The sequence below is a fragment of the Chroicocephalus ridibundus genome, chromosome 2 (genome assembly GCF_963924245.1).
Source record: "Chroicocephalus ridibundus chromosome 2, bChrRid1.1, whole genome shotgun sequence".
Taxonomy (NCBI): domain Eukaryota; kingdom Metazoa; phylum Chordata; class Aves; order Charadriiformes; family Laridae; genus Chroicocephalus; species Chroicocephalus ridibundus.
Window position 1 is genome coordinate 44885118 of NC_086285.1, and position 27306 is coordinate 44912423.

General features: G+C 40.4%; 1 protein-coding gene across 4 annotated transcripts in view; it reads left to right on the forward strand.

The window, feature by feature from the left end:
- RBMS3 (RNA binding motif single stranded interacting protein 3) overlaps positions 1-27306 on the forward strand; it is a 609999-nt gene that overhangs the window by 528502 nt on the left and 54191 nt on the right. For all 4 annotated transcript variants that reach the window (XM_063325233.1, XM_063325234.1, XM_063325235.1 and 1 more), the window contains 3 exons: positions 727-773; positions 8197-8293; positions 10899-10949. In XM_063325233.1, the coding sequence (XP_063181303.1) occupies positions 727-773; positions 8197-8293; positions 10899-10949 (195 nt within the window). The remainder of the gene's footprint in view (positions 1-726; positions 774-8196; positions 8294-10898; positions 10950-27306) is intronic.

Here is a 27306-nt window from a genome sequence, read left to right on the forward strand (position 1 = left end):
TCACAGAGGTCGCCATCTGCTTGGTGGTGAAAGGCAGTTGAAAGGCTCTGTGTAGCCCGTTAACAAATTCTTTTGCTGTCCAGACCTCTGAAGTATTTTAAAAGCCTTGTTTAAAAGCTCAAGCCCTTTTCTGGGGGTTGGTTTGGTTTTTGGTTTTTTTTTTTGGTTGGTCTTTTCTGCTTCACAGCCCACTTTTTGTTTCTTGTCTCATGGTAATCAATTAACTGTAAGTACGAGTGACAGGCCAGGGAAATGGTAGATGGCTGGGGTCATACAGGGTGTGGCCTTCATAGGGAAGATGAGACTCCTTCCTGAGAAGCTCTCGTGAAGTTGGCTTTAGAATATTTACCAACTACCTGTCTCACAGGCAACAGCAGGATTTGGCCCTGTCTCATAGTGAGCAGTGCCACGCAAACGCACTGATTTCAGTGGACTTACTAACTGATAGTGGTGCAACAAAAACGCTGTTAGCCCTAAATGTTATGGAGAGATGACAACCAACATACTGAACTTTCTCAGGGATCTCTCAGGCGGGGGGGTGGCCAATCTGTCCATGCTGCTTTGGACCGTCTGAACTTCCCTGGAGAATTTAGATTTCCATCTAAGTTGCATTCAGTTTTTATTTATATTGGCTTAGAATATGTTTAAGGTCTTTTTTTTTTTTTTGGTCTTTTTTTTTTCTGCAGTAATAGTAAAAATCTGTTTTTGTTCCCTAACTATGTGCAGGCTGGCATGGCTTTGACTTACGATCCAACAGCTGCTATACAGAATGGGTAAGGAATGCATGTTTTCTTATGCCTTTTTAAAAATTATTTTGAATGCCATCTTCTGTTTTCTCTCTCTGTGGTGAAACTTATTCAGAAACAAATTCACTCAGTCATATTTTGACTGAAGCATGTAATGCTATATTGTCAAGTTCTTCTTTTAGTTTCCCTTTTGTTTTTATGCCTTCTTGTTTGTAATATCCATTTGAATGGGAAGTTGTTTTTCCTAATAGTTTCCATCTCTATTTGGCAAATGCTAGTGGATGTTTTTTTAATCTCTCACTGTCATGAAATGGAAACCAGTAAAATTTCCCTTTACTGACTTTGCTTTTGTTAAAATAATCATTGAAGATTCCAGCGTATTTTGAATAATAGAGCTCTTACTTCATCTGGGGTTCTCTCTACAGGCTGGCTGGCTTCCATGGCATTGTCTGAAAAGAAATGCCAAACAGGGAGAAAGCCTTAAATTAGTGTGTAAGCAGATGGGATTTAGGAGTAAAATTCTGAGCAACACTCTTCTTCATTTCTGAACTACAGTTTGCTAACACAAAGAATTGCAACTTTTTTTTCAAATTTAGCAAAGGAGTTACGTCATCGTATTATTTACCTGCATGATTGCATTTCCAATTATTTCATGAGCTAGAAAAACAGAGCCTTGAAATCTAGCTGTCCTTTTAGGTAGGTTAACAGTAAGCAGGAGGTTTGGCCCTGAACTCTTTCACAGTCACTCTTTGATCAGAGAGATGTGATTATCAAATTCATGCATACTCCCATCTGCGTTCTTCAGCTGAAGGGGAGAATGTATTGATATAGACAAGAATGGGTTTATTTGTTAAGTATTTATTAGGGCATTGCTAGTTAAAGCAATTATTGAAAAAACTAACATTCCCAGTAGTTAAAAAAAATAATAATCAATTATAATAGTTAATATATTTTGCTTAATTGCCCTTTACAAGCAGTAGCTATGTAGGACTTATGATATTCCCACATTGTGGAAGAGGCAGCCAAACCAGACCAACTCAGAAAAAAAAAGAGGGGTTTTGCATAGCTGTGATTTCAAAATCCTCTGGTTCTGTTTCCCTGTTCTGACTTCCCAAACAAGTCTTTCTCCTCTATCGTCATACTTTTCAGTTGGTAACACGTTATAGGCTATAAATAAACCATCACTAGTTCATAATCCACCAGTGTTTCATCCAGATGACTGGCTTTTATTTCAAAGGAATTCCTGCATGTCAGTTGCATGAATGTTTTGGAAACTGTAATTTGAATGATCCTTTGAGATTAATATCATTTTACTTCAAGAATATTTTTTATTTTAAATCACAAAAGTTATCTCAGAATCAGACATTATTTGTATCAGAGAGTACCCATGCCGCTCAGGTGTTCAGGCTGCTTGGGGGGTTTGGTCACTCAACTGTTTGAACATGCTGACAGTGATCATTGGAAAAAGAGATAGTACTCAATAGAGAATTTCAACTCTGCAGTTTTTAAAATGTTCTTTTATTTGTAAAGCATGAAATAAACTGCAGCAGTGGATATCTCTTTAAGAGTGACAATTAATGACTGCTTTGACATATCTCTTCTTTCCAGAGTCAAAATATTTTAAATTTCACCAGGACAAAACCATCTCATTCAAAATGCTCTTATGGTGAGATCTTGATTGCATGCAGTATCATGAGGAGAAGCTCTTACTATGCAGAAAAATCGATTTGTCCACCAAAAGTTACATTCTTTGGTTTCCGTCCTTTGGTTGCATCTTTAAAATGCTGTCACCTGAGGATCACTAGGACCCTTTGGTTACAGTTTCTTTTTAGCTCCCCAGTCATCCACTTAATAGTCTCTGCGTATCCTGTAGTTATAAATTTTTACTGTTTTTCATAAGCCTCTTTACTTGCAACTACGATAAATATCTAGCTCATGGGTTTTATTTTAGCTAAGTCCAGGAACACCTTGATGCTTTATTTGTGAAATGTGCAAATGCAAATTGTTGCTCACTGACAGAAGACACAGATACCGTAGCAGGTGCGTGGCCATGGTGAAAGAGAGTTAAAGGCTCTTAAGCACTATGGAGTAAAACAACTTAAGTAAAGCATCAGTGAAGGGCCAGTTGGGCAAACACATTGCTCTTCCTCGCAGTGAGGGCAGTCTGGAAGTGAGCACAAAGCTGCTGCTTGCAGCCCCCTGGTGTTGATGGTGTGCTCATACCCACTGTAGGGGTAAAATGCTGCATAATACTTCGGCTGGACCAAGCTGTTAAGGTTTGCATGGAGGAATCATAGAATCATAGGGTTGGAAGGGACCTCTGGAGATCATCTAGTCCAACCCCCAATGGTACCCAAAAGTCTGTAAAACAAAGGCCGCTTCCTTGTAGCAGGCCCATTCGGTGCAGCGGTCAGGTTAAGCGGGTGTTGACCCAGCACACATCTCAAGGACTTGCTGATGTGCTGTGATAAGCACAAGCGTCTCAGTCCTTTGGGTGCCCACCAGCGTGGAGCTTAGTGAACTGAGGCCGGAGATGGGAAACGTAACAATAAGATTCAGGTTAGATATGAATTACCAATAAAACTTAAAAAGATAGATTGACTGCGTATGCTGGTATCTGTTAGAGTCCTTTACAGGGTTGATAGATGCATTTTGATGCATGCAAGTCACTAGATCCATGGAGGATTATATGGAGGATCGAAGCCTACTGGAGAGACATGTCTCTGCAGGTGTCACAGGGTGGTATTTAAGATTTGCAATTCCTTAAGAGGTGTGGATTATATTAGGGTTTGTGTTGGGGCATAAACAAACCTCAGGGAAGAATCTGGACTCTTGTATGTTGTCCAGATAAAAAGGTGGGTTCTCATTGCTCATGGTGTAGTAGTATCACTTTTATTACTGTATAACTGCGTATTTCTCTTGAAAATCTATAGCAGGAATAAAACAAAAGAAAGTGAGAAAGAGGCTTTCACTAAAAATAGCTACGATTTTTTCCCCACAAAGGAATAGATAATTTTCTTCTGAGTCTATTACGTTGTAAAGCTTGATTCTCCATTTCATTATATTGTTTTTATGCCCATGTAACTCTGTTTAAGCATCCAGTGGAGTTACATCAGCATAAAACTGGTATAATGGAGTGGAGAATCTGGCCCGTAGTGTACCATAGCATTGCAGTATGAGTTACTGAAGACATGGTAACCACACACTTCAGTAGATAAGCTCTTTTCCCCTGCCAATCTCTCTGTACCTTTTTTGGTTTATAATCAGGCTTTTCTGAATTGCATTTACAAAGGTACTCAGGTTTTATTTTGGGGAGTAGTGTGCCTGTTGTAATATGCTATTGATTTTTCAATTTGTGGTATTAATATTGTTTTAGTGGTTTAATGCACTCATACAAAGAACAAAATAGAGCTCTTGTACTTGCAGTGTAAGGATGCTCATTTAAAACATTCCTGAGGCTTGAGTCCTCCTGGCCATTTGACTAAGATTGCGATGTACTGTATCAGTTTAATATCTGATATCTGGGGGACTATGCTGCGCATTTGCTGGCCAATGGGCTCAATATTCAGATAGGTCTTTTTCATCTCAAACATCTGACTGTGTGGCTTATTGCAACAGAAAATTGCTGCCTTGATAACGCTTGGTAATACTCTTACATTATGTGAGCCCCAGGATACTATTTATGAATCTAACTTTTTCCGTACTGCCCGCAGGCATGAGGCATGAGCAAATGGTGTTTATTGCAGTGCAAATAGGATCTCGCTCTTGTGCAGATTCTGTGTGGAAGCTTGCACATTCCCCCATAGGATGGGAACCATATGGATTTTTTTTTCTATTTTTTGGCAGGGAAATAGCGACCAGACGCTGCAGATAATGCAGTCCCAAAGGCGGAGGAAGGGTTGATGTAGGAGAGGGGGAGAATGTGCTTTGTCTGTTAAGCAACAGAAACTGTTCTTAAAGCATTGCCTGTGTGTGCCTGACGATGTACTGAGAACATGGTTCTTTTTAGCATCTCTTAAAAACGTTTTCTTTGGAGCCCTTTATAAACCCTCCTTCAGGAGCATTTGCCTCCTAGTGATGAGTGTTCCCTGTGCTTGTGGAACCTGGGGATGCTGAAAAGGTCTACTTTTAATACAAGGACAATGTCCATTTCGCCTCGCCCCTGACACCTGCTTTTCTACGCTTCTGCTTCTAGTATTGCAATTGCAGCTGAGGGGCAGGGACACCGGCTTGTGCCTGCAAAAAACTACATGGGCCAATATAAGGATGCAAACTACATTTGCGGTAAATGCAGCTCAGCCTTTTGGAGAGCTCTCCTTAGAGCTCACAGGTCAACTACCACAAAGCCTACAGCTCTCAAAGGACCGTACCAAACATTTTAATGCCAGGAAGCTTGGGGGCATTATTGAATATGTCTAAAATGAGTCCAAGCCACTATAATTCATCTCTCTTTCCACTCCTCTTTCTGATGTACATACTCTGATGACTGAGAATCCTGTATTCATTTGGATTTACTTACAACATGCATCTTCCACTTAATTTCACCTCTCCCTGATCCTAAAGGAAAAAGAAAAAGGGGAAAGCCTAAGATCGAATATGGCAAGGTCATCAGCTGCAGATTTTGTTGGGATGCTGCAGGGTTTACACCAGAACGGGCCACTCCTGCATTTTTGCTCCTCCTGTCTTTTATTAGGTCCCCAGCATGTCACTTACGCCAATTACATATTAGGACATTAGCCTGTTTGTATGTAAAAGGAATCTGGGGACATGCCTCTGTATCCCATGGGTGAGAGCATGTTGAGCCCTCTTTGTGAGCTGGCCCTCACAGGGTGGTGCACGACTCCAACACTGTGGCAGGTTGAGCATCCCATGCCTTGTTGTGGGGGTGCTCTGCTTGAGTCTGTCCCCAGCAAGGACACCCCTATCCTCACCATACCACTGCACTTCACGCGTGGCAGAGGTATCCACATCCCGTTTTTTTAGATCCCTTTGGGCACAAGTGATGCTGTGGCAGGAGGACAAGCCTTTGTCTCTGGACGTAAGGGATTCCTGATTGCAAAACATTTGACCTACAGCGCATCACAGTGACTCAGATTGTTAAACTTGATTTATTATTATTAAAATTTAAGTATATGAACTGGATTTTCTCACATTGTCATTTGCTACATTGGATTTCCTTCCTTTCTCTTCTTCGAAGCTCTGGTGCATGAATTTTCACAATATAGCTGAGTGTCCTGATAGTATGTTTTATTTGATGCTTATTTGAGAGCATTCCAAACTGCGACAGAAAAATGGTATTGGCATTGTTGGAAGGGTTGTATTTTTCACATTACCAGAGTGTATATTCTACAAGCTTATGTACTATTCAGATAACTGCATCTCTAAGCTGAAACTGAAATGGTTAGCTGTCTGTCAAGTTCTTGGCTTAGCACGTTTTCTGTAAATTTGGTAGCATTTGCTGGGATTTATTGGAGAGTTTATTCCAAAGAGCCAGCACTACTTCTGAATGGGAAGTTGTTTGTCCCTTGCACTTGTCTTTGTCCGAGCAGTTCATATGCGATATGGGTGCAGCATCAGTGCCAGGCTGATGGACAGAATGAGAACACAATGAGCAAAAATATGTTTTTTTCTCAAAAGAGTTTTGTCCTTCAATTCAAGAGGCTTATATGTATTTCTTTTATACGTTTTACCGATAGAATGAATTCTATCAGTCTGCCATTGACTGTTTTCATTTGTCGCATGTGGCATTTCTTAGTTCATCCACTTAGCAACAGCATAGCCAAAGTGATCGGGGAGAAGACCCCTGTAACAGGACTTAGATTACGTATGCATCATGCTAATGCCATAGATGAACCTGGCTAGTGCTGTAAAAATGCTTTCCCCCTGCAACGTTGTATGAACTTAATGTTTGATACAAGCGGTGGGATACAGATGCCTCTAAGTTCTCATAATGGGATATATATAAAATTGGGCAAAGACACAGTTTTAAAATAGTCTCTGTGCGAGCATTGTAAGGGCAGATAAATGTTCCTAAAATAGCAATGTATTTCTATTAAACAAAAAATCACTCAGACGCCACCTGCTGCTTTTGGCATTTTAAAATCTTATTTGGAATAGAGAGAACAAATGATTGCTTCTCTGTCTCCCTCTCCCCTCCTAACTTCAAATGTTTCCGCCCAACCTTCAAAGACGGCAGCCTGTTTTTCCAAGGCCATTGGTTGGATGAAGTCAGTGGTTATTTGAGCCTGCATCCAGAATGAATGCATCCAGTCTGAACTAGACTGATTAGTACTAAATCCAGGATGCCAGGGCGATCAGGAAATAGAGCACTTGTTTAAACACCAGTAATGACTTTTTTGTTGCATGGCTCTCATGGAAAGCTACTGTTGATTGCCTCAGCATGGGGAGAAAAAAAGCATAAAAAGGCAGGGAGTGCAATCTACTTCACTGTTACAGAGACAGCATATGTGCAAAATCTTCTGTTACTCGTAAGATTGGTGCACGCTATATGAGGAGGGTGTGCATGGGGCTTAAAGCGGACAAGAGAGCGCTGCACAGGAGTGTTTCTCTCTCTCGGAGCCCAAATTATCAGCATTTTGACAGCTGTAAGACCACAAACATTCTTTTTTTAAGCAATGGTATTTTTCTGGCTTACAGTTAAAACTGAAAAAAGGGCAAATGCAAAAATCTTTACAAGCACACACATATTAAGTACTTACACAATCCACCAGTAGTGATATTTTCCAAGTGATAATTTTATCAATAATCATTAACCCACAGGGAATGAGAAGAAATACAACATTTATTGCCATCAAGCAAGCGATAGTGCAACTTTTGTTCATAGCATGCAACAGTGGAAATAAAAACAACTAAATCTGAGGTTCTCAGTGCTGCCTGGGGCATTTAGACTCATAATTCGTGATACATTTCACCAGAAGGTGGGTTTTTTTGCTCTCTGCCTAGATGAATATGAAAATTTCAGCCGGAGTTTTTGTAGTCATCTCTTAATAAAATAATTCAGGCATGTATATGGAATGTGTTATTCTCAGCACTGAAGCATTAAGATCTGAAAAGAAAACAGTACTGCATGTAAAAATGAAATCAGTAATATTGTCTTCGATATCGCGTAAGAAATTTCCTTCCACTAGCTAGCACTCTGGAAAATCAGCTGTCTCTGCATTTCAGATAATTACTTCTTGTATCATGAAGTTCTATATTTGTGCTAGTTGAAGTGAAAAAAATATGCTTTGTGTAAATATTCCTCCTCCTTTCCATTTTCAAGATCTGTTCAGTGGAGCCATCACTTCTTCTTTATTGTGGTTTTGGAAATAGATGGACATAATTACCTGTGCAGACTCTTTTTGTCTTTGCCCAGGAGGCAGTGAATTAGTCAGTCAGAGCCTAGCAGTCGAAAGGTTCAAAAAATCTCGCTTTTGTTCTTTGTTTGCAGATTTTATTCCTCACCGTACAGTATTCCAACAAACCGCATGATTCCACAGACATCAATCACGCCATTCATTGCTGCTTCCCCTGTCTCTACATATCAGGTACGTCAGATTTGCGCTTGTCTACTGTGTTTCCCAGTTAATTATGTTTTGGATGTGGATGAAGACAGAGTGTAAACCACAGAAAATTGTGTGAGTGCTTGCGCTCTTGAGTCACACTTAAAACAAAAGGCTTTCTAGTAGTATTCAGGTATCATTTGGAGTACATTTTGAAGTGTTTCCTGCATTCCTTACGCTTGCAATGAAAGCCACAGTAATTTTTTCTTATTTCAATCAGCTTCTCTAGTAAAGAGCATTTTGCTTCGTTTCCAGTTGACAACAGCAGAAGTTTGTCATTCTTATTGAAACAGTTTGTCATTTTGGCTCCCTTTCATTAGCCAGAAGTTTTTTTTCAATGCATTTTTACAATTTATGCTGATTGCATAGTATTTTGACCTTTTGACCTCAGCTGTATTTGCTCCAGTAACAGCATCCTTTAAAAGCGCTCATTTTTGTCCAGTAATTCCTGACAAAGCAAGTTACTTGGGGATAACTGTCCTCATATCCTTCTTTAGTGTCCCACATGTTTTTTCATTCAGAATTTCTCTTTTCAACCTATCCCTCAGATCTCCACTGGGAAATTATTACCATGCTCTGGCTTTCTGAGATGGAAGTCAAAACCAGGTTGCATAGCTTTATTATTAGCCATTCTCTGGGAACATATCGCTTCACTCTGAAGCTGGTCATTGGCTGTACATTTTCTCACCTCAGTTATTTCTGTCCTATAGCCTCAGTGCTCTTCCCATCCTGAATCCTACCTGAGATAAGCTACCCAGACGTGCAGAGCTGCATGGTGGGCTATTCTTAATGTTAGAGTTAGTTTGGGGTTGTTTTATTTTTGAGATGGTATGCTACTGCTTACAGGTAATTCTGGGAGTTTGTGCTTACACTTACTATGTTTTGAACTTGATCTTCAAAGATAAACGATTCTTGTAATTTTCTGTGACTTGTGTGTTATTTCACTTTAGATGCCTATGTAAAACTTGCCAAACAAAAGTTGTTTTGGTGAGATAAATTCAGTAAATTTCGGTAAATGGCAACACCAAAGAAATGTCAGTGCCAGAGACATACGAGTGCAGCTCACATGCGCTTTTCTCAGTAGCAAAGCTGGTTTAAGAGTCATACCTCCTCCCTCTTACTCAGGCCACTGAATTCAGGCCACCCAGCCACTTCTTTCCATCACTGCTCCGCAAGTCATAGTTGCTCCCTTTTCCCACCCTGACTTGAACCATTGCATTGGTTTGTGGTTTGATGCATTTGCACCAAAAGGATTGATTTTTTTTTAGCCCGTATCATTCTCTGTAGATAGTTTTCAGTGTAAGCCCAAAGACTGTAGCTTGGCACAGAGGAGAAACTGCATAAGGGTGGGTGTGAGAGTGGGAGCAATGAACAGCAGCAAACTGTGGCAGCTCTAATATAGTTTAACTAGTGGGGATTCACAACAGAAAACCATAGTAAGGGCGTGTTTGCATGTGTGTGCACTGGTTTAGGTTCTAAAGATGTTTCACTGAGCTTGCTTCTTGACAAAAACTCTACTTTGATAAACTTCAGCAAGTGTTGAGGCACACAATTATACAATGAATTCTCACCGCTTGCTTCATGAACAAAAATCCAGGGCATCTGGAGAATCAGGACCTTGTGGTTTTCTCCTAGCAATCCCTGCTCGTGCTCAGTCTGAGAGGCCACATGCCTTCTGTGAACTTGGGGATAGCTAGTGAGTTACCCACTGATGGCTGTAGCACAGGTATATTTTTGCATACTTCCTGCATGTTGTGGTGCCCAGACTGATGAAAACACAGTTCTTGGGGTTGAGTCTGAGTTATGATAGCATGTGGGCCATTCACGCTTAGCACAAGATGGAGTTACAGCTTAGAGATGCCACCACAAATGCACAAGAACTCCGTAATGCGTTTAATTGTTGGTAAAACTGGTATATCCGTGGAATCTGTTACGTGTCATTCATAAGGCAGAACAACAAAGAAGGACTTTGGTGAGGCATATAGAGTTCTGGTGGGAACAGACCCCATGGTGCCCAACATAAAAGCTGATCCTGGGGGGCAGGGGCATCTTAAGCCAGCTTTGCCGTGGAAGCTTTCAGTTAGAATAAGCTTCAAAAACTCTGAATTACATCTGCAGTTCTTAGTGAAAACAGAATAAATCATTCTGGGATCTCAGAAAATGTTATACCTTTGAAAGTTCATACAGATACTTTTGAAAACAAACTTTGAACATTTTATGTCTCCTGCACTGTCGGTTGGATGACATGTTCATGATTATATTGATGGATGAAAGCAAACAATACAAATGAAAAAAATAGGACAACATGGAATATTGAAGACTGCTTTATGAGATAAAAAAGTGTGGATCATAGAAGTGGTGCAATCACTCAGACTTCTGACTTTGGTAGAAAACATTATCAAATGAAATATGAAAGGTTTTTTTCCTTGGTCAATAACTTTATGAAGCATAAATGAATTTTGCGTTGTTACATGACTTAATTTGTTTGCCAAAATTAGCTCCATAGTTGTAATGGAAAGAATATTTCCACGTAGATATTTGAGTTCTGTTTTAAAGTTTTCTGTGCTAATTAAAAGTATTTGATATGCAGGTCCAGAGTACTTCATGGATGCCTCATCCGCCATATGTTATGCAACCAACAGTAAGTGGATACTTGCTTATATCCAGCTAAAAGTGCTTACACTGTAGCCTTGCTCTGCTTGTCAGCCACATTAGAGTCCTAGGTCATGCAAGAGCAGCCAGCTGCTCCCTTTGGCAAGAGCCCTCTGCTGTAAAGGTTCCACTTCTTTAAGGAGCACCATTTGATTTGGTGAAAAGGGGAGGACGGGTGATATGTTATCTAATTGCATTGATAATAAGAGAATAACAAGCTCTAAAGTGTTGCTTCTGAGGCTTTGCTTCAGGGACTACAAGATAACTGCATTCTTGAATACTTTGAATTGCCAGGATCAACACATGTTACCCCTCCCTTATATTCTTATCCATCAAAAAAGTCCTTTGTAGTTGTATATACTTTAAAGGATCCTCAATGCCTCAGTAATGCATTTCAAGTACTGCAGAAGGGTAAAGCACAGCTGTCTTATGGAGTCTCTGCCAAATCTAAATCTGCTTTATGATTTGACCAGTCAACTATTTTTTTTTTCCCCTGAGTAAATCTTTCATCAATTTATAAATATTACTTAAAGCTGCGCTACCAACATTCATGAGAAGCAGTGCAGGTGATTTTTTTGTTTACCTCACAGAAGAGTTTTGATGCACTTTGCATAAATATTTGCAATATACTAGAAGGAAACAACATACCAAATCCCACTATGTACAGATTGCTTTAGTTTCATTTCCTACCTTTGATCAGTTTCTCAGGTACGGCTCCATGTAACGGTGTCATTAATCAAAATTCAAACGTGTACTCCACGCAAGCAGCAATACACTGATTTTTATGAGGAGGGTAAATTTAAAATGAAGGTGTATAGTTTAGGGTTGTTTGTTATTCACATTTGTGCTAAATATTTTGACTTCGTAATAGAGTAACCTCTGGTGGGAGGTTAGCTACACAACAACGTGGATACAACTACACTACATACCTGTTGAGTAGCATAGGATTCTTATCGCAATTTGAAGCCCCCTTCCACATCCCTCAGCTCTTTGGAGACAAGTTCTTCAGTTTTCTTTCACCAGGCAATGACCGTAGGGTGGGACTGACTGTCTCCTGGAAGCCCAGTTCCTACTGCTGTGGTGCTGCGCCTCTCTCCAGACTCTGCTGGACGTTTCCATCTCAATGGAGTAAAGCCACTTCTGTGTTCCTTGCAGGGAGACGAGCTATGTCGAACAAACTCACCGCTACAAGCAGTCCTGTGTTCTAATATTGGGATTTAATTGCAGACCACAAGAAACCTTAGATGTGTGTATATGATGAGTTATCAGACTTGTGGAAGCCAAAGGATCTCTGATCCTTGCAGACAGACTCCTTTTCTAAAAGGAAAACCTAAGCAGTTTACCAGTCGCAGTTTCTATGTATATGTGTGTTTGAGTTTTATTCGATGATGTTCAGCAAAGCATTTTTCTGCAGTACTAGAAGAGGTATTTTGATGTGGTAATTGGATGTATTTACCCCTCGGGAAATGGCCGTGAAGAGAAAAATAACTTCTGTAGTGAGTGGCACCCTCAACATGCCAGGTTAAATTTGTTTTCATTGCCAGGCAGTGAGTTGTGTCAATGAAAGGGTGTGTGCTTGTAGGTGGAAAAGAGAGGGACAGTGGATACGTGGTGTAACGTTTCAGTTCCAGTGTCGTTGCCATTGCAGGTTACCTCCATGTGTCGTCTGTAGCAATCCCAGTCTCTTCACTGAAAGGTTTTTCCCACGTGTTTCCCAAGATTATGTTCTTAAATAAATGGACATGAGGCATTTAGTACTGAAGAAGTATAAAAGCAAAAAGGCAGAACTACCATTCCCCAGGTTTCATTCAGAGATGAATTCTTTATTAGAAATGTCTGTAAAGTTGTCAGAGAATTACTACACAGAGGACCCAAGAGACATCAGAATTAATGGCCTGTTTTGAAAGAAAATAAAGATTCTGTGACCATTGTAAGTTTGCTGTAGTTTCATGTCTAACTATAGACTCTATTCTAGGCACATCCATGGCTTAAAAAAAAAAAATGAAGAAAAGGCTACGATAACGTTGGCAGAATTTAAGACGTGAATTTTGGTAACCCCGTGAGCTGCTTGAAACTGGGAACTTTCTAATTTGGTTAGCTTTTTGTTTCTTCTTGTAACTTAGTTTGCCATGTTATTATCTAAATTGCCACCACTTTATTTCATAACATTTTATGAGGTGATTGATTGTGGCACGTGATGTCCCACTGGAAACCAGTGCAGATAAATATTACATTCCCCTTGCCCCAGGAAGGAGAACATTTTGTTAAGCCTCTATTATTCTTTGTGAGTCGAGATGAACTCATACATAAAGCAGTTTGAATTGTTCGAATGCTGGTGGTTAATTCTTTGTTTTGATTATAAGTATCCACTAAATCATGTTACTGGATGATTAGCTTTTCATTTCCGACAGAAAGTCCTACTTGGTACTTACGTATAATTTAACACCGCGTAGTGTCCCTCACGACAGAAAAAGAGGCAGGACCGTGCTGTAGAGGAGACAAAGGAGGTTTTTCATTTCAGCCTGCAGACAGGAGTTTTCTCGCAGGCTGGCAAGCTTGCCAACCGGAGGGAAGAGCTGTGCCGCCCGGCGCTACCACCCTGTCTCTGCCTGCCTCTGCTCTGCCTGCCCGTCTCGTCTCCTTCGGCACCTGCCTCCCTGCTCATTTCAATACCCTCCTCTTTCTTCGGTGATGTCCCCTGCAGTAGGCTGGCCTGCCAGACATGTTGCTCGTTTTTTTCCCTTTATATATCGATTTCAGCCACATTTTCCTAATGTGTGCATTCTGTATCTGTTTATTTGGTGGGTTAAAACTCCCCACTGTAGTAAAAGATTGTATCTCCAATTCCTTCTGTAGCTTTTTAACTACAACCGGATAAACCTCTAACCCTAACAAATAATAATAACATATATATTAACTGGAAAATATTTACATAAATTGCTTTTGATTCCCCGCCCTTGTTTGTTTTCTTACTTTCGTGATCTCCTTAAAAGCAGATAGAACCAAAATGAATTCTATGAGAAAAAAACAGTCAGAAATTTTTTTTCCTAATGGGAGAGAGTCAGGTGGGCAGTCAAGGACTCTGCAGGTGTGTCATAATTTACTCATGATTTTTCCTGTAACTTTTAACCTTGATATCATAGGTTGATGCCAATGAGCAACTGCAAATACAATTTTTAAAGGGTTTTTATTTTTTGTTATCAGTAATTTTTGCTAGCCTTATACTAAAAGCCATGGAAAATTAATATCAAATAGGTTGAGGTAGCAGTGCTATTTTAGAATAAATAGTATTAAAAATATTCTTTTACTGGCACAGTAGAGTCACACGTGAAAACCTCTCGCATCTTTGTGCTTGCACAACCTTCAGGGTTTTGGAAAACAAGATTCCTGAATCATGTGAACGTGATGAAAAATTTACCTCGAGGCTCATGTGTGACTCAGACACTTTGGAAAACTGTACCCTTTGTAAATGAAGCCTTCACCACTTTTTGACCATATTGACTGCCCTGTGTCCGCGTAAGAATGCCGCAAGTTTGCCAGTTTTGTTGCTTTGCCACGTGCCCTGGTCCCTGTCACTAGCAGTAATGGAAGACAAGCTCCAGGAGAGTTACGGCAGTGTGGGGTTGAACTCATACTGGCATAGCGTTTAATGCACTGATGGCAGTCTGGGCTCCGTTTAGTTAAGTATAGCTTTCAAAGCACAGTGCTCACCCATCCCTACTTGAAACAAGTCTTGTATTTCATTACTGCCTCAGGATAAGGGTAGATGGATAGTGATGACAGAATCAAAACATAAATGGCATAAGAGTTATTCTGGGGATTTATAACATTTGCCATATTAGTATGTTTTTCCTGTAGTCCCCAAAGGCTGTCTGACGGTTCAGGGAAAACTTTGAAAAACACGTTGTTTAAAGTCAGTTGACATATACATAATCTTAATTTTTATTAACGATGACATTTGTGCAAAATTTTTTTGATTCAAATCTTCACTACAAATAATACATGTACTCCTCTGTAAAGGCAAATTTTTTTAGAGAACCAACAGAAATGCTCTACCCTAATAGTCTATGTGCACACTGGTTTTACACGCACCCTCTTTTATTTGCAAGTAAGACTGTGTGACCATAAGCAATCACTGTGTATGCGCAGATAGATGTTCTTGTCAGTCTGGAACAGTTTCTGCATAATAGCTGCAGAAGGAATATGCCAGTGGCAACATGGAGGGTGCAAGCAGAGCAGCATATGGAAAAATCTGCTATTGATAGTGATAAAGTGAGATGGGGAGAACTTCTCTTCTGAACAGTTCTCAAGCCCTTACAGCCGTTTTCGAAAGGTCAATGTCTTAACAAACGCCCTTATTATTTTTTTCTGTCTTCCTTCCTCTGGCCCATGGCTGAATGTAATCTATCTGTCTTTAAAAGCAACAACAAAAATGTTTCTTATTTCATAAGCAGTGTAAACCCCCTACTTTGGTGAGAAGCAAGGCTGAGTAAGGACTCCAGATTCTTGCCTTTTGATTGTTGTGCATGAATGTAGCGTAAAAAGTACAAACTGTCCAACTGAAATATATCGGTTTTCATTTTCTCACTAGCGACTGTGTTATTTTGGATAATACCCAAAATACCACAGCAGTTTCAGTGTTTTGATTCCTACGTTTTCGAACAAAGAAGTTCCTTGTGCTGGGTTGAGTGTCCCTCTCCCGAGATGGCTTTCTCCACCTCCCGGTTGTTGCTTTACCTTTTTAGCAAATAGAGCCGGGAGTCCATCTTGCATTTGCCTGTTTGAGTGTAAGGGAACAAAGTGTGTCCTCTGCAGACGGTTGAGTCCTGCCTCCGAGATGAAATGTGAGAGTTCGACTAGCTGGTATGAAAAGTAAACAGGAAATAATCCTTAGAAATTGGAATCTCCAGCTAGTCTTTTAACTTTTAGCTGTGTATTTTTAAGAGATCCTTTGAACGTGAACTTACTTGAACTTCTAAGGTTAAAGAGTTTAGAGGTTGAAATAACTAACCAAATACCAATGCCAAAGTTCTGCTGAACAATTTTAATTCCAGTGTTTCCCGAGGCAGAAAATCAAGGACTGCCAATTCTATAACTCTGATAATCAAGACCGTAATTGGCAATGTTCCTTTGGGACAGGCAGGCTCGCATGAGGTCATTTCTGCCTGCCTCTCACCCAACACCCGCCTTATATAGATGTTGTCTCAGTGCTACTAAACGGGTAGTTTCAGACTCAGCTGAGCACGTGCTTACCGACCCTCTTTAGAGCCAGATGCTGTTGTGTTGAGGAGGGTACCCAGGACCAGGACAGAAAAGCAGTGTCCAAGCTCAACCAGCTCATGCCTCTAAAAGTAAACAGGTGGAAACAATTCACCCAAGTTACATCTTGTACTCAAGTGTAGGGGTTGGTACGTTTGATTATACAGCTCTTCTGGAATCATATCAAACTATTGCTGCAGTCATTTGTTCTACTGTTGTAGAAATTATTATGAATTAATATGAATGGCAGAAAAAGATATATCCAAGTTAGATTTCCAACCCCTTTTGACACTCTGCTAGAGCCCCCTAGTGAAATCGGACATTTTTTGTAATGGCAGCAAGACACACCACATATGGATTCACTTAGAAAACATGGACAGGAGAACCACAAGTGTTTCCAGTAGGAAGGACCTTGCATTTGAAGAATTTGTGCTTTGCTGTTTTATCCTAAAAAGGCTTAAGAGTTCTAGTAAAATTTTCTCTTCTTTCAAATATTCTACAGATAGTGTGAATATTAAATGGATAAACCATGAATCTAAGATTTTTTCAAAGACATTTAAATTAGTGAAAATATATATATGTATTTTTATACAAACCTATAAACGTAAATGGAAAAGATATTTGGAAGAGAAGGCTGACACTAAATTTGAAAGGTACCTCAGAGATTTTGAAGCCAGGAAATTCTGGTTCAGGTTATGGAATATTGATTTATTTTTAACAGAAAAGATGCAACCTTAACCTCCAACCTTCATTGTCAAGAGAAATCTTAGCACAACAGCTGTTTAAATGCAGTAAGTTTTATCAAAGGGAGCTATTTTTTAAAAGATAGTTATTAATCAATAGACATTAGAGTACCTTCTGTGGAAGAATGTAGTGCATTTTTTAAAAAATCAATCTCTAATTTTGTATAAGCCTGCAGACTGTTTTAACTTTTCCAACTTCACGTACATCAACTAAGACTGAAAATCACTAATACTTTATTTATTTCATATAATATATGTAATGTCTCTGGTTGCATGTAGATTTGCATTTACGTCAAGTTTTAAATTTACACCACGTCAAAAACCTTACACAACCTGTAAGGTTCATATGTCATGTTTGCTGTTTGGAGCAAAAATTCCTCATTTGTTGAACACTGGTCAAGTTAGTTATTTTCCACATGGTAGATTAATAAGTAGGCAGAATGTGATAGGATCAGGAGAGCGCGATGGACTGCGTAAGCACATGGTATTAATTATAGGCCAAGAGTTAGATTAATGAGTGTGCAGAAAGTAATGGGCTCAGCAGAGTGGTGAATTAGGTAAGCATGTGATATAAATTTGTCAGATGATTTCTCAGTTTAGCTCACCTCAAATATTTTGCCATGTGTATTGCATTATGGTTACGCATGCATATGTGTGCTGTGAGCTAAAGAGGCAAGTGATACATGTACATTACAGTCCTCTCAAATTTATCCTCCATTATGGACCGTCTCTTATTTTTTGCCTGGTAATGTCTGTTGTCTTGCAGTTGATGCTGATATTATCCAGCCTCTGCAGTGAGAGCTCTGCTATGTCTGGCTTATCAGACAATACGTGTGTAGTAAGCGGGATACAAGCCTGCTTGCAACGTAGATGGTCGTATAGCGCAATTGCTGAACATGCAAGTTCTGGGAGGGTAGAAAGGAAAGGCAACAATTTTCATCTGCCACCGACAGCAAAAATCTTTGAAGAAGCTCTGTGCTCTGGGAGCACAGAGGTTTCACGCTAGTTCGTGACAAGGCTGGGAATGATCTACTGTGGGTGCCTGCTTCACACAGTGGTGGGTCACTTTCCCATGATGGAGATGTGGTTCTTGTTTCCATAATGCAGTTAAGGATAGAGGATGTTGCTGCAGGACAGTTCTCCAGCAGAAAGGGACCTGGACCTCCTTTTGGCTTCCCAGACCCCATCCCTCTACTGCAGAAAATCAGCATTTCCATTACAGATGAGACAATAGGCAGCTTTGGAGAAGGGAACAGCCCTGTGAACCTGGAATAGCATTATTGAGGAACAGCTGTTTTATACAACTAGAGTAATGCTAGCACAGCACTGTAACTATGGTGACTCCAAAATAAGAATTATAAAGACCGCACAACCTGTCAAAGTTGTAAATGTGAATTCCTGCTAGTGAAGGATCAAGTCAAATTTGAGGCTATTGAGAAGATGTCCTTTTATATGTGACTGAGTAGGAAGGGGGTTAAGTACGAATTAAGGTGTAAACTGCAAAGTTAATTATTGGATTGTTATTTTTTAAAATATGGTATTCGTGTGGGGTTTTGTCCCAGAGGATTCAACTGTTATTGGAAGCAAATTCCAAATGGAAATCATGCATACTTGTTCAGCTATAAATATAATATATAGCTATATTCAACCTTGCCGGAGCTCCTTTTTGACCTGAGCCTGCCTTTCGTCACACTGGTTTCAAAGGACGCACATAGGCTTAGAGCACTTAGTGACAGATACTTTTTCTTCTGCCACTGATGTGTGACCTTGGAGAAAACATCTTTATTCTCAGCCTCAGTTTCTCATTTGTCTTTTTTTTAATCTCATCTATTAAGATTATAAAACTGTCATACGACGAAATAGCTTTTATTAGATGTTTGTGAAAAGTCTGGTGGAACAAAGGCCCGTCTTGACTGATGCCTCTAAACACAGCCTCACAATAATACTATTAACATTTAGGGTTTTCCTGTTAAATATTAAAATAAGCCTGTCCTAGCTACAAGGAGAAATATTGGATCTTATTTTTATCAGTATAAATCAAGAGTTAACTTTGCTTAAGAAAATTGAATTGCATAGGTGTGAAACAGTGAGAATGAGAAGAGAATCATGCCTGCAGCAATAAGTTGATGAAGGAGACTCTGGCACATTCCTAATCCTTAGAACAAAAGCACTTCCATAAATTACCATTATGTTATGCAAGTGTATTCAAGGACCAATTTACATAAGTAGGGGAAATTAGCTAATCTATATATTACTTATGATTACATCATGATTTTTCTAGTGCAGGAATTGTGTAAAAATTATAATAATGTACTCTAAGGACTTGGTGACCAGTTTATAAGACTCAGGATTCTTGTTGTATCCAGGAACCATGGTATATAATCCTTTCCAAAACCTGACAAAATAGTTTGATTTTTTGCCTCTTGATAATCCTGTTGGGAGGCTTTTTTTCAGAACACCTTTGCTCTGAGGCTTAGCACTGCATTTTTAATTTCCATCCTAAAGGTACTCCTATTCATTTTACATCCATCTGTTCATGGTCAAACATTATCCCCTACCTTCAGTAACTCTTCTCCCTCCTGGTTGTTCACCACATTAATTTATAGACAAAAATCTTACCTGTATCTTCATTTTCTAGGCTAACTGTGTCAACATCACTATGCATGCACTTGCAGTAACTTAGAGATTTTGTACCTCTGGCTGCAAGAGTGACCCATCTTTGGATCTGTTCCACTTTGAATTCATTTTTCTGGGACAGCTGATGCTCACAGTATTCCAACCTTTTGTACAATAGCATTAACAGTTCCTTCTCTTCACTGGGAGTACTTTGCTGTATCGTAAAAGAACATCTTTTTTCCCTTGTGCATACAACCTTGGTAATGCAGTCATCCTGTAATTTACTGATATACCTAGGTTTTCTCCTTCTTTCAGGTTTCCAGCAAATGTTCCTATGCTATAAAGGAAACCACATATTAGTCTAATTGTCTTCATGAATTTGCTCCTTGCTCAGTCCTTCCTGTATGGTGTTCAATCTGCCACTCTACTGAATGTCCCTCACAACTTTGTAACTTCCACAAAACTTATTTTTCAAGGGCATTGTTAAAAATATTGGATGAGAATAATCCTTATGGAGATTTTAGTGACCTTCCCACTGAAGGGTGTAGCTTGTCTTTTAGCACAACCTGTTGTCATTTCCCCTTTAGTTAATTCTTTATTATCCCCGAAGTTTAGTAATTTCTGGCGTAGCACTGCCTGAAATATTTTATTGACCTTCAGAGAGCTTAGATCTGCTGCATGTCCCTTGTCTGGAAAATTGGTCATTTTATTTTAAAAAATGAAGTTAGCTAGCTCTGTCTTTGGTTCTCTCTGTGTTCTATCTTCATTAATATCCTTTAGTCCTGGCCATTGGACCTGTGCTTACGTGTGGTAGCTCTTCCGTTGCTCTGCAGTAGAGATGATCCAGCCCTGGTTCCTCATTTCACTTGCACCCGCACCTTTTGTTCAGTGACTTCTCTGGTTTTTTTTATCTCCTTCGACTGTATTGATTCCTTTGCCCAGACTCTCATTCTCAGAAAGCTGCCTCTGCTGTCTGATGGCTCATGTGGGAAACTGAGGCGGTGTCCTTATCCTGCTGGGGCTACTTGTGAAATACCTCTAGTGTGTACCCCATCCTCACTGCATGGGGAGCCCAGCTCTGGGTTCTGTCCTTGTTTTTCATTTGTCTATGTGAGAAACCTTTTGTTAGGTGCTTGAATATCATTTGCAAAGTCTCATATAGACTTTTAGCAAATCTTACTTCCAGCCTCTAGATTTAGCTTTGTCTTCCCCCCCCCCCCAATTCTGTGTTCATACCTGACATACTTACTGAGGTGTCTGAGTAAGTGACTGACTAATTAACACCTCCTTGACTGTAACTGGTGAAACATCTTAATAACATAATTATTTTTAAATTATTTTTGCAGAGACAGTGCTAACAGGTTTTTTTATATCAATGTATAAATGTACACTGTGATTTGACATCCTGCAAGTTAGAAACGTCCAAGATATCATAAGTAATAGCTTATTATTGAATGTAGTCAGGTCTAACAGTATTTGCCATTCATTTTTTACTCTATTAGATAAAATACTTCTCTTCAGTTCAAATGTCTTTGTAAAGAATGTAATATTGACCTAAGCTTTGCGATACAGAGGCAAATCTAGATCAAATCATGTGCATCTTTCCTAAACTGATGTCAGTCCCACTGAAGTGGAGTGATTGCTTAATTGAAGTTTTCAGGTTGTAAACTTATGGCCTTGTTTTCCTCTCAAACTGGTGTAAATTAGGAATAAATCCATTCTTAGTCCATGCATTCAACAGTGTGTGCTAAAAAGCTACTTGTTATGAATTAGTGGTATCTGCAACATTGTCGAGAGCCTGGTTTCAACCTCTGTCTTGCATGATTGCAAAAACAAATAGTGAAATATAATAGTAGAAATACTGAACATTCTTTGACTGTTTCATAGTGGATTGATGAAGAATGAGTTGTGTAACACAGTGACAGATCAACAGAGTCTGAAGAATTTTGAAGGAGTGTCGAGTTGTTATTTAGTGAAACCACTGAATGGTTATTTTTTGGACTGCCTGCCAAAGAGAGATGCACTTCCAGCAGGGTAGGATTTCTTATCAAATGGCCTATTGTTAAAAGGAAGGTGGAAATTAGGGGTTGAATTTTCAGTTCTTCTAACCGTGGTTTAAATGCAATTTGTTATTTCTTATGACTGACTACAGCCTTGAATATACCTAGTTAAAGGATGTCTGCTGAACAGCCTTCCCACTCCATGCCTTTTAAATAAGTTTCCTGGGAGGTTTTGTAATGTCGCTGCAGGCCTTGTTGCCCAGGAGAGCCCCTGTCTAACATCCATCCCAAATCCCAGGTGTAGCCCTTCACCACTGTGCTTTTCAGAGCGAGCAATCTGGTGGATGTTACCTTTTCTCTGCGCACCGCAAACCACACGCACATCCCAAAGCAGGAAGACAATTGCGTTCCTCATTATCAGATGTCTACTTCTGCCTCCTAAAAAGCTGTATAACTCACAGAAAAAAACCATGTGCAGAGTCCTCATCCAGGGCTCAGTCCAGGATAACTTGGATGAGTTCTTCATCTCCAAGCTGAGGGTCACAGGGTTGACACCCTGCTACTGATCTCCGTGGTGGGACAAGAGGGTTGCATATGATTCACACAGCAAACAGCCTGCTTTCAAACAGCCTTTGTACTTTTCCAGTAAGGCAATCTGTAAATCATTATGCACCCCCTCTTTGCCCAATCCACACAGGATGTGAGTCTGTGTCAGCTCCCAGCTTGATAGCCTTCCTCTTTAGCGCGATCAATAAAACTCTCCTGCTTGCAGCTTTGGAAATTACTAGTCTATCGTCTGCCTCCAGCCAAGAGGGTGGGCGTCACATTCACAGATGTCCCACATGTGACGGGGTTGAGGCTAGAGGCATATTTTCCGTTGGCAGGTAGGGAGAGAGACCTGCCATTGTAAAGCTGGCCCATCCACACTGACGCAACTGCTCCTAGCTCACCCTGGCTTCCAGGGCGCCAGGAGTACCAGCACTGTTTTGGGAAAAGTGTGGCGGTATGCACTCCACCACTGGCATTTCTTCCTGCTGGCGGGCCATGTCATTTCTGTGGAAAGGAGAAGATTGCTCTAGGTGTACTTATTTTAAATGGGGATGAATTGTTTGATGCAATGAGCGTTTCCTGGTGCTTGTCACAGGTCTTACTTCAGGGAGAGGAGGGGGTGGACATTTGTCAGGAGCAGTTTGAGTGTTTCTGATAGACAGACAGATGCAGCGCCCTTTCTCTCCCAGTTCGTGTCTGTAGAAGTAGCAAAGCTGTATTAGCTCCCTCACTAACTCCTGCTCCAAGTTCAGCAAGCAAAGCCACTCATCATGACAGCTAAAGCTGCGACAGGCCACGTCTTCCCACAAGAACAGCAGAGGAATAACACAAATTTGAAGCGAAAGGTCTGTGCAATTCCCCTGGTTTCGTGCTGCCGTCTACAGACAGTAACATCCAGTTCACGTCTTCAGCCTCCACTTGATATCCAATTTTGTCACATTTCAGCCTAAATCTTCACATGTGTTCAACACCTTGGGCTTGTTGGTTTTAATGGGAGGTGACTATAGAGCAAATTTTAGGCAGGTGCTTAGGCAGGGTGATGGGGGTAAAATGGTCTTTGAAAGGTAGTCTTGGTACCGTTGCTGCTGCCAAGAGAGAGTTTGGGCTCAGTGCTCAGATTTGGACTCACAACAGCAAACCTACCTTCAATCCATGCCAGCGTTCATGGTACAGGCATGTGTGACTTTCCTGGAGTAGCTCCCAGGACCTCCATACCAGTTTTGCCCTTTCCTTTGTTTTGCCTCCACTTTTGAAGGTAGCAAAGCCAAACCGTTTATCCTTGGGTGACAAAGTTCCATTTTGGCTATAACACTGAGAAACCTTTTGCTTGCACTGCATAGGTGATGGGCACATCTTTGAGATTCTGGGCTTTGTACTTCAGTGGATAGTGACCACAGATGTTTTCACGGGGATAATATAAATAGGTCAATGACCTGCCATCGATTCAGAAGAAAAATATTGGAGAGGTTTGTGCTATAAGCAGACTGAGCTCATTGTAAAGATTTTGCAATACAGCTTGAGGAGTTTCCAGTACCATAATGTAAGAGAACTTCCTTGCATGGGGACTGGATGTTCAGCTGTGCTCATTTGTCATTCTTCCTCGAGCTTTACATGCCATTCAAATCTGTCTTCTAGATAAAAATCAGTGATAGAGGTCATGGCTTTGAGAGTGTGGGCTATGGTGATTAGCCATGATCTGTTTGTGATGGTATCTGCTTGCCTCCCCAATATGCAATGTACTCGAATCCTCTCTCAGTCTCTTTTCATCATTTTGTTCAACAGACAAGTAGAGGAGTAAGTAGGAGCATGCCGTGAATGCTGTTGTGTCAAGTGAAGTATGAGACTGTGCCTTGCTCTTTCCTTTCATCTTGGCTAAGCTGGGACAATATGTAACTGGGTATTATGCCATATTTATTCTTCTTCTCGCAGAAGAAAAGGCTATGTTAACTCTTTTGTGCTGGTAAAATTCTTTTGGATAAATAGAAGTGATGGAACTCTTTGAAGTTAATAATTCCAGCATCCAGTATAAGTCCTAGGCACGTCACAGACATTGCTTTTGTATGTTATATGTTCTAAAGGACAATAGCTTTGCTCAAATGTGGTGGTTTCCCTCTGAGAAGTATTTTCTCTATTTCAAAGAATGCTATCTATCATTATGACATGCTCCAAAGTGGGAGCCCAAGCCAAGCAACAGCAGAATCGTCAAAAGGTTAGAATGTGTGGCAGACAAAGACTTAAATGTCCCAAAAGACACTTCTGTCAGGCACCCATTTTTACCCTAGATATCATCAGTTAATTAGTTGCTGTGAAGTCAGTGGACACTAATGTGAAATTGTTTAGCTTCGTCGTGAGTGAGTCCATTTTGCTGACCTCCAACTTAGGAAGTACAGTAAATGTCACGAGCTGCAGCGAGCTGTTCAGGCCTTCTGCAGTGATCTGCTTAGACCTTGAAGCAGCTGACCCGTAGGTATACCCAAATAGCAAGTTTACAGCAAATACGCCTGATCGGAAGTGAAAAGATGAATCATCATCTTTAAAATATAGGACAGTTGCCAGCAAGTTTTAAAATTTTCTCTGCAGAGTTCAGGGACTTGGAGTGCAACTTCCTAAAAGTGATGAATCGGTTCTGATGATTGATATAAGGCTCTAATTTTCCTGAAGGTTTTCAAAGGCCTCTGAAATGTTTCTGAAATACTCCAATAATTGGTGTTGTACAATATTAAAAATCTTGCCAAGCTGTCTAATTAAATGCAGCCATAGTTGCTTCTCAAAACTGAAATTAACTACTTGGTTTGACATATTGCGAGGGCTCTTACACAGGTGGGTAATTCAAGCTCCACAAGGAGTTTTGGTCACCTAGTTTCTCAGTTCAGTGGATCTGCAATTGAATCATTTCCTCTTAACGGGTGACTTGACTAAGTGGTTTGAAAGTAATTAGCAAACCCAGTGGATCTGATATTGAAGTGTCTGATCAGCATCTTATCAGGAACTACTTATTTCCTGTGGGAAACTGCGGTCGACTTCTCAACAAATTCAGAAAGCAACTTGTTGCTCCTTCTTCTAAGGAAGCTAATCAAGGAATGGTTGCACCATCCCAGGCACGTTTTGACTTGTGATGAAGTGATCCCAGCTGATTTTAAAGGCATTTTCGGAAAGTCTATTCTTTATTAGTATTGGATGTTTTATTTGGTCACTTTCAAGAAAGCAGTAATTGACTTCTTACAGACGCAGACTGTTTTTTATCCACTAATACATTTTAATCTTGGTGCACAGCTATTAATGGGATATGCTTCCACTCCAGAGCAATTCAGATTGATTTTGTTTCTACTTCAGAAATATATTACAGTAGACCCACAGTATATAAAAGTGCTCAGTGTGTTGAGATGAACTAGCCTTACAGTACATGCGGCTCCTAATGGGAGCTCAATACATTTAGAGAAGAAGTGGTGATTGATTGCGTGGTGCTCAGGCTAATTGACATGGCACTGAGTTAGTCAGAAGCTCTCAGCTCCATCAAAATCACACATGACATTGCTCCAGTGCCTCTTAATATTGACTGGGTAGTTCATATGATAAAAGCAGCGTGTTTTGGAGGAGACTTCCAGAGCTGAGTGACTCTTCCTTCAGCATCAGTTACATTCTTTCCAGAAAGGCTTCCTGCCTGGAGTAGCATTACTCCTCCGCTGGAAATTTTTTAAAAGGATGTTCTCAGGTCTGTTTATTTTTTATGGGCTTGGATGCGGTCACTGAGATCCTGTGAGATCAGACGAATGGAATGAAAGTGGCCACAGATGACACTTGAGCTATTTCCACAGCTGGATGCACACCAGCCAGAGTAGGCGGTCCTCTGCAGATGAATTAGTTCGTTGAAGTACATGATACAAAACATCTGTTACAATGAGAACAAACAAAAACAATGTGCCTTTGAAGACTGCGATTTGTTGGGAGCTGCTTGCAAGGGTGCTGAATGAGGCAATTGTCAGCAAGGAAACATTTTCAAGCTTGCCCTTGCATGAACTAAAGCAAAACTACACAGTAAAAATATCTAAATTCAATCAAGCAGGAGACCTGCTTTTCCCAAATTTTGTTACTCTGATTCCTGGTCTGGCAACGGGGAGGGAGAGAGCCCTTCTCTACCAAATGTTTTTTATACCCTAAACCACTTTTAATACAATGGTATCATTCCAGCTGAGTTGCTGTAAAAACTTAGAAGCTACATTGGTACAATAACTGTTATTCTGTCAGTCCTTCCCCACACTGCTTTATTACCAGCTGTCTTGAAGTGCAATAGACGTTTTTCATTGTGACTGCCACCTGATGACAAATAAAACCTTCAAAATGGTTTTGCTCTGAGTAGCTCACAGCTCCTAGCCAGAAGTAGACCTTTCACGTCACCTAAATGAGCAGAAGCGATCCAAACGCTCCCACCCCATTTTCCTCTTAGGAGGCAGTTACTTTTGGCTGCCTTTGATTTTTTTCTCGCAGTTAAGCTGATGAGGAAGTAGGAATACTAGATGTTTCTGGAGGAAACAAACACGCTGTGTGTTTAAAGGCTGAAAACAGATCAGTCAAAGCCAGGTGTTTATTGGTTATTACAGGGCAGTATTGTTCTCGTAGACAGTTTAAAGAAAATGCAATATTCCTAACACAGTATTTTAGCCACGGTGAGTATGAATTGCATGCAGGTACATACCAAAGGACCAGGTTGTTTGGTTTTTTTTCTAAAGCAAGGATGCTAACTAGGACACAGATTTGCTAGATGAGAACCGTATCCTATACGCATAATAGGAAAAGGCCGCACTACCAAAGCCTGCTGCCAAGGAGGGTTGGTGGCCAGTCTGTGTATGCACATGAGGTAGACAATAGCAGTAAAAGAAATAGATAGAAGTTAGTTCTTTAGATCAAGTAAGTATTAGGGATATGTGATTTTGGACCTGGAGATCCTGTAGTTCTTTCCCTACTGACGGCCCGCTGTATCTACACAAAGCAGCTACATATTTTTTAAAGGCTCAACAACTGAAACAGGAGCTCCCGTGGGTCTCAGGGTGTCAGATGGGCCACTGGGAGAGGGCGTCTTTCCTGGCTTTGCATCTGCGATCCAGTGGCGGGTGTCAGGAAAGGTGAGAAGCTGCTGAGGAAGCAAAGCTAAACAAGATTCTTGTTTAGTTCAATTGATTCT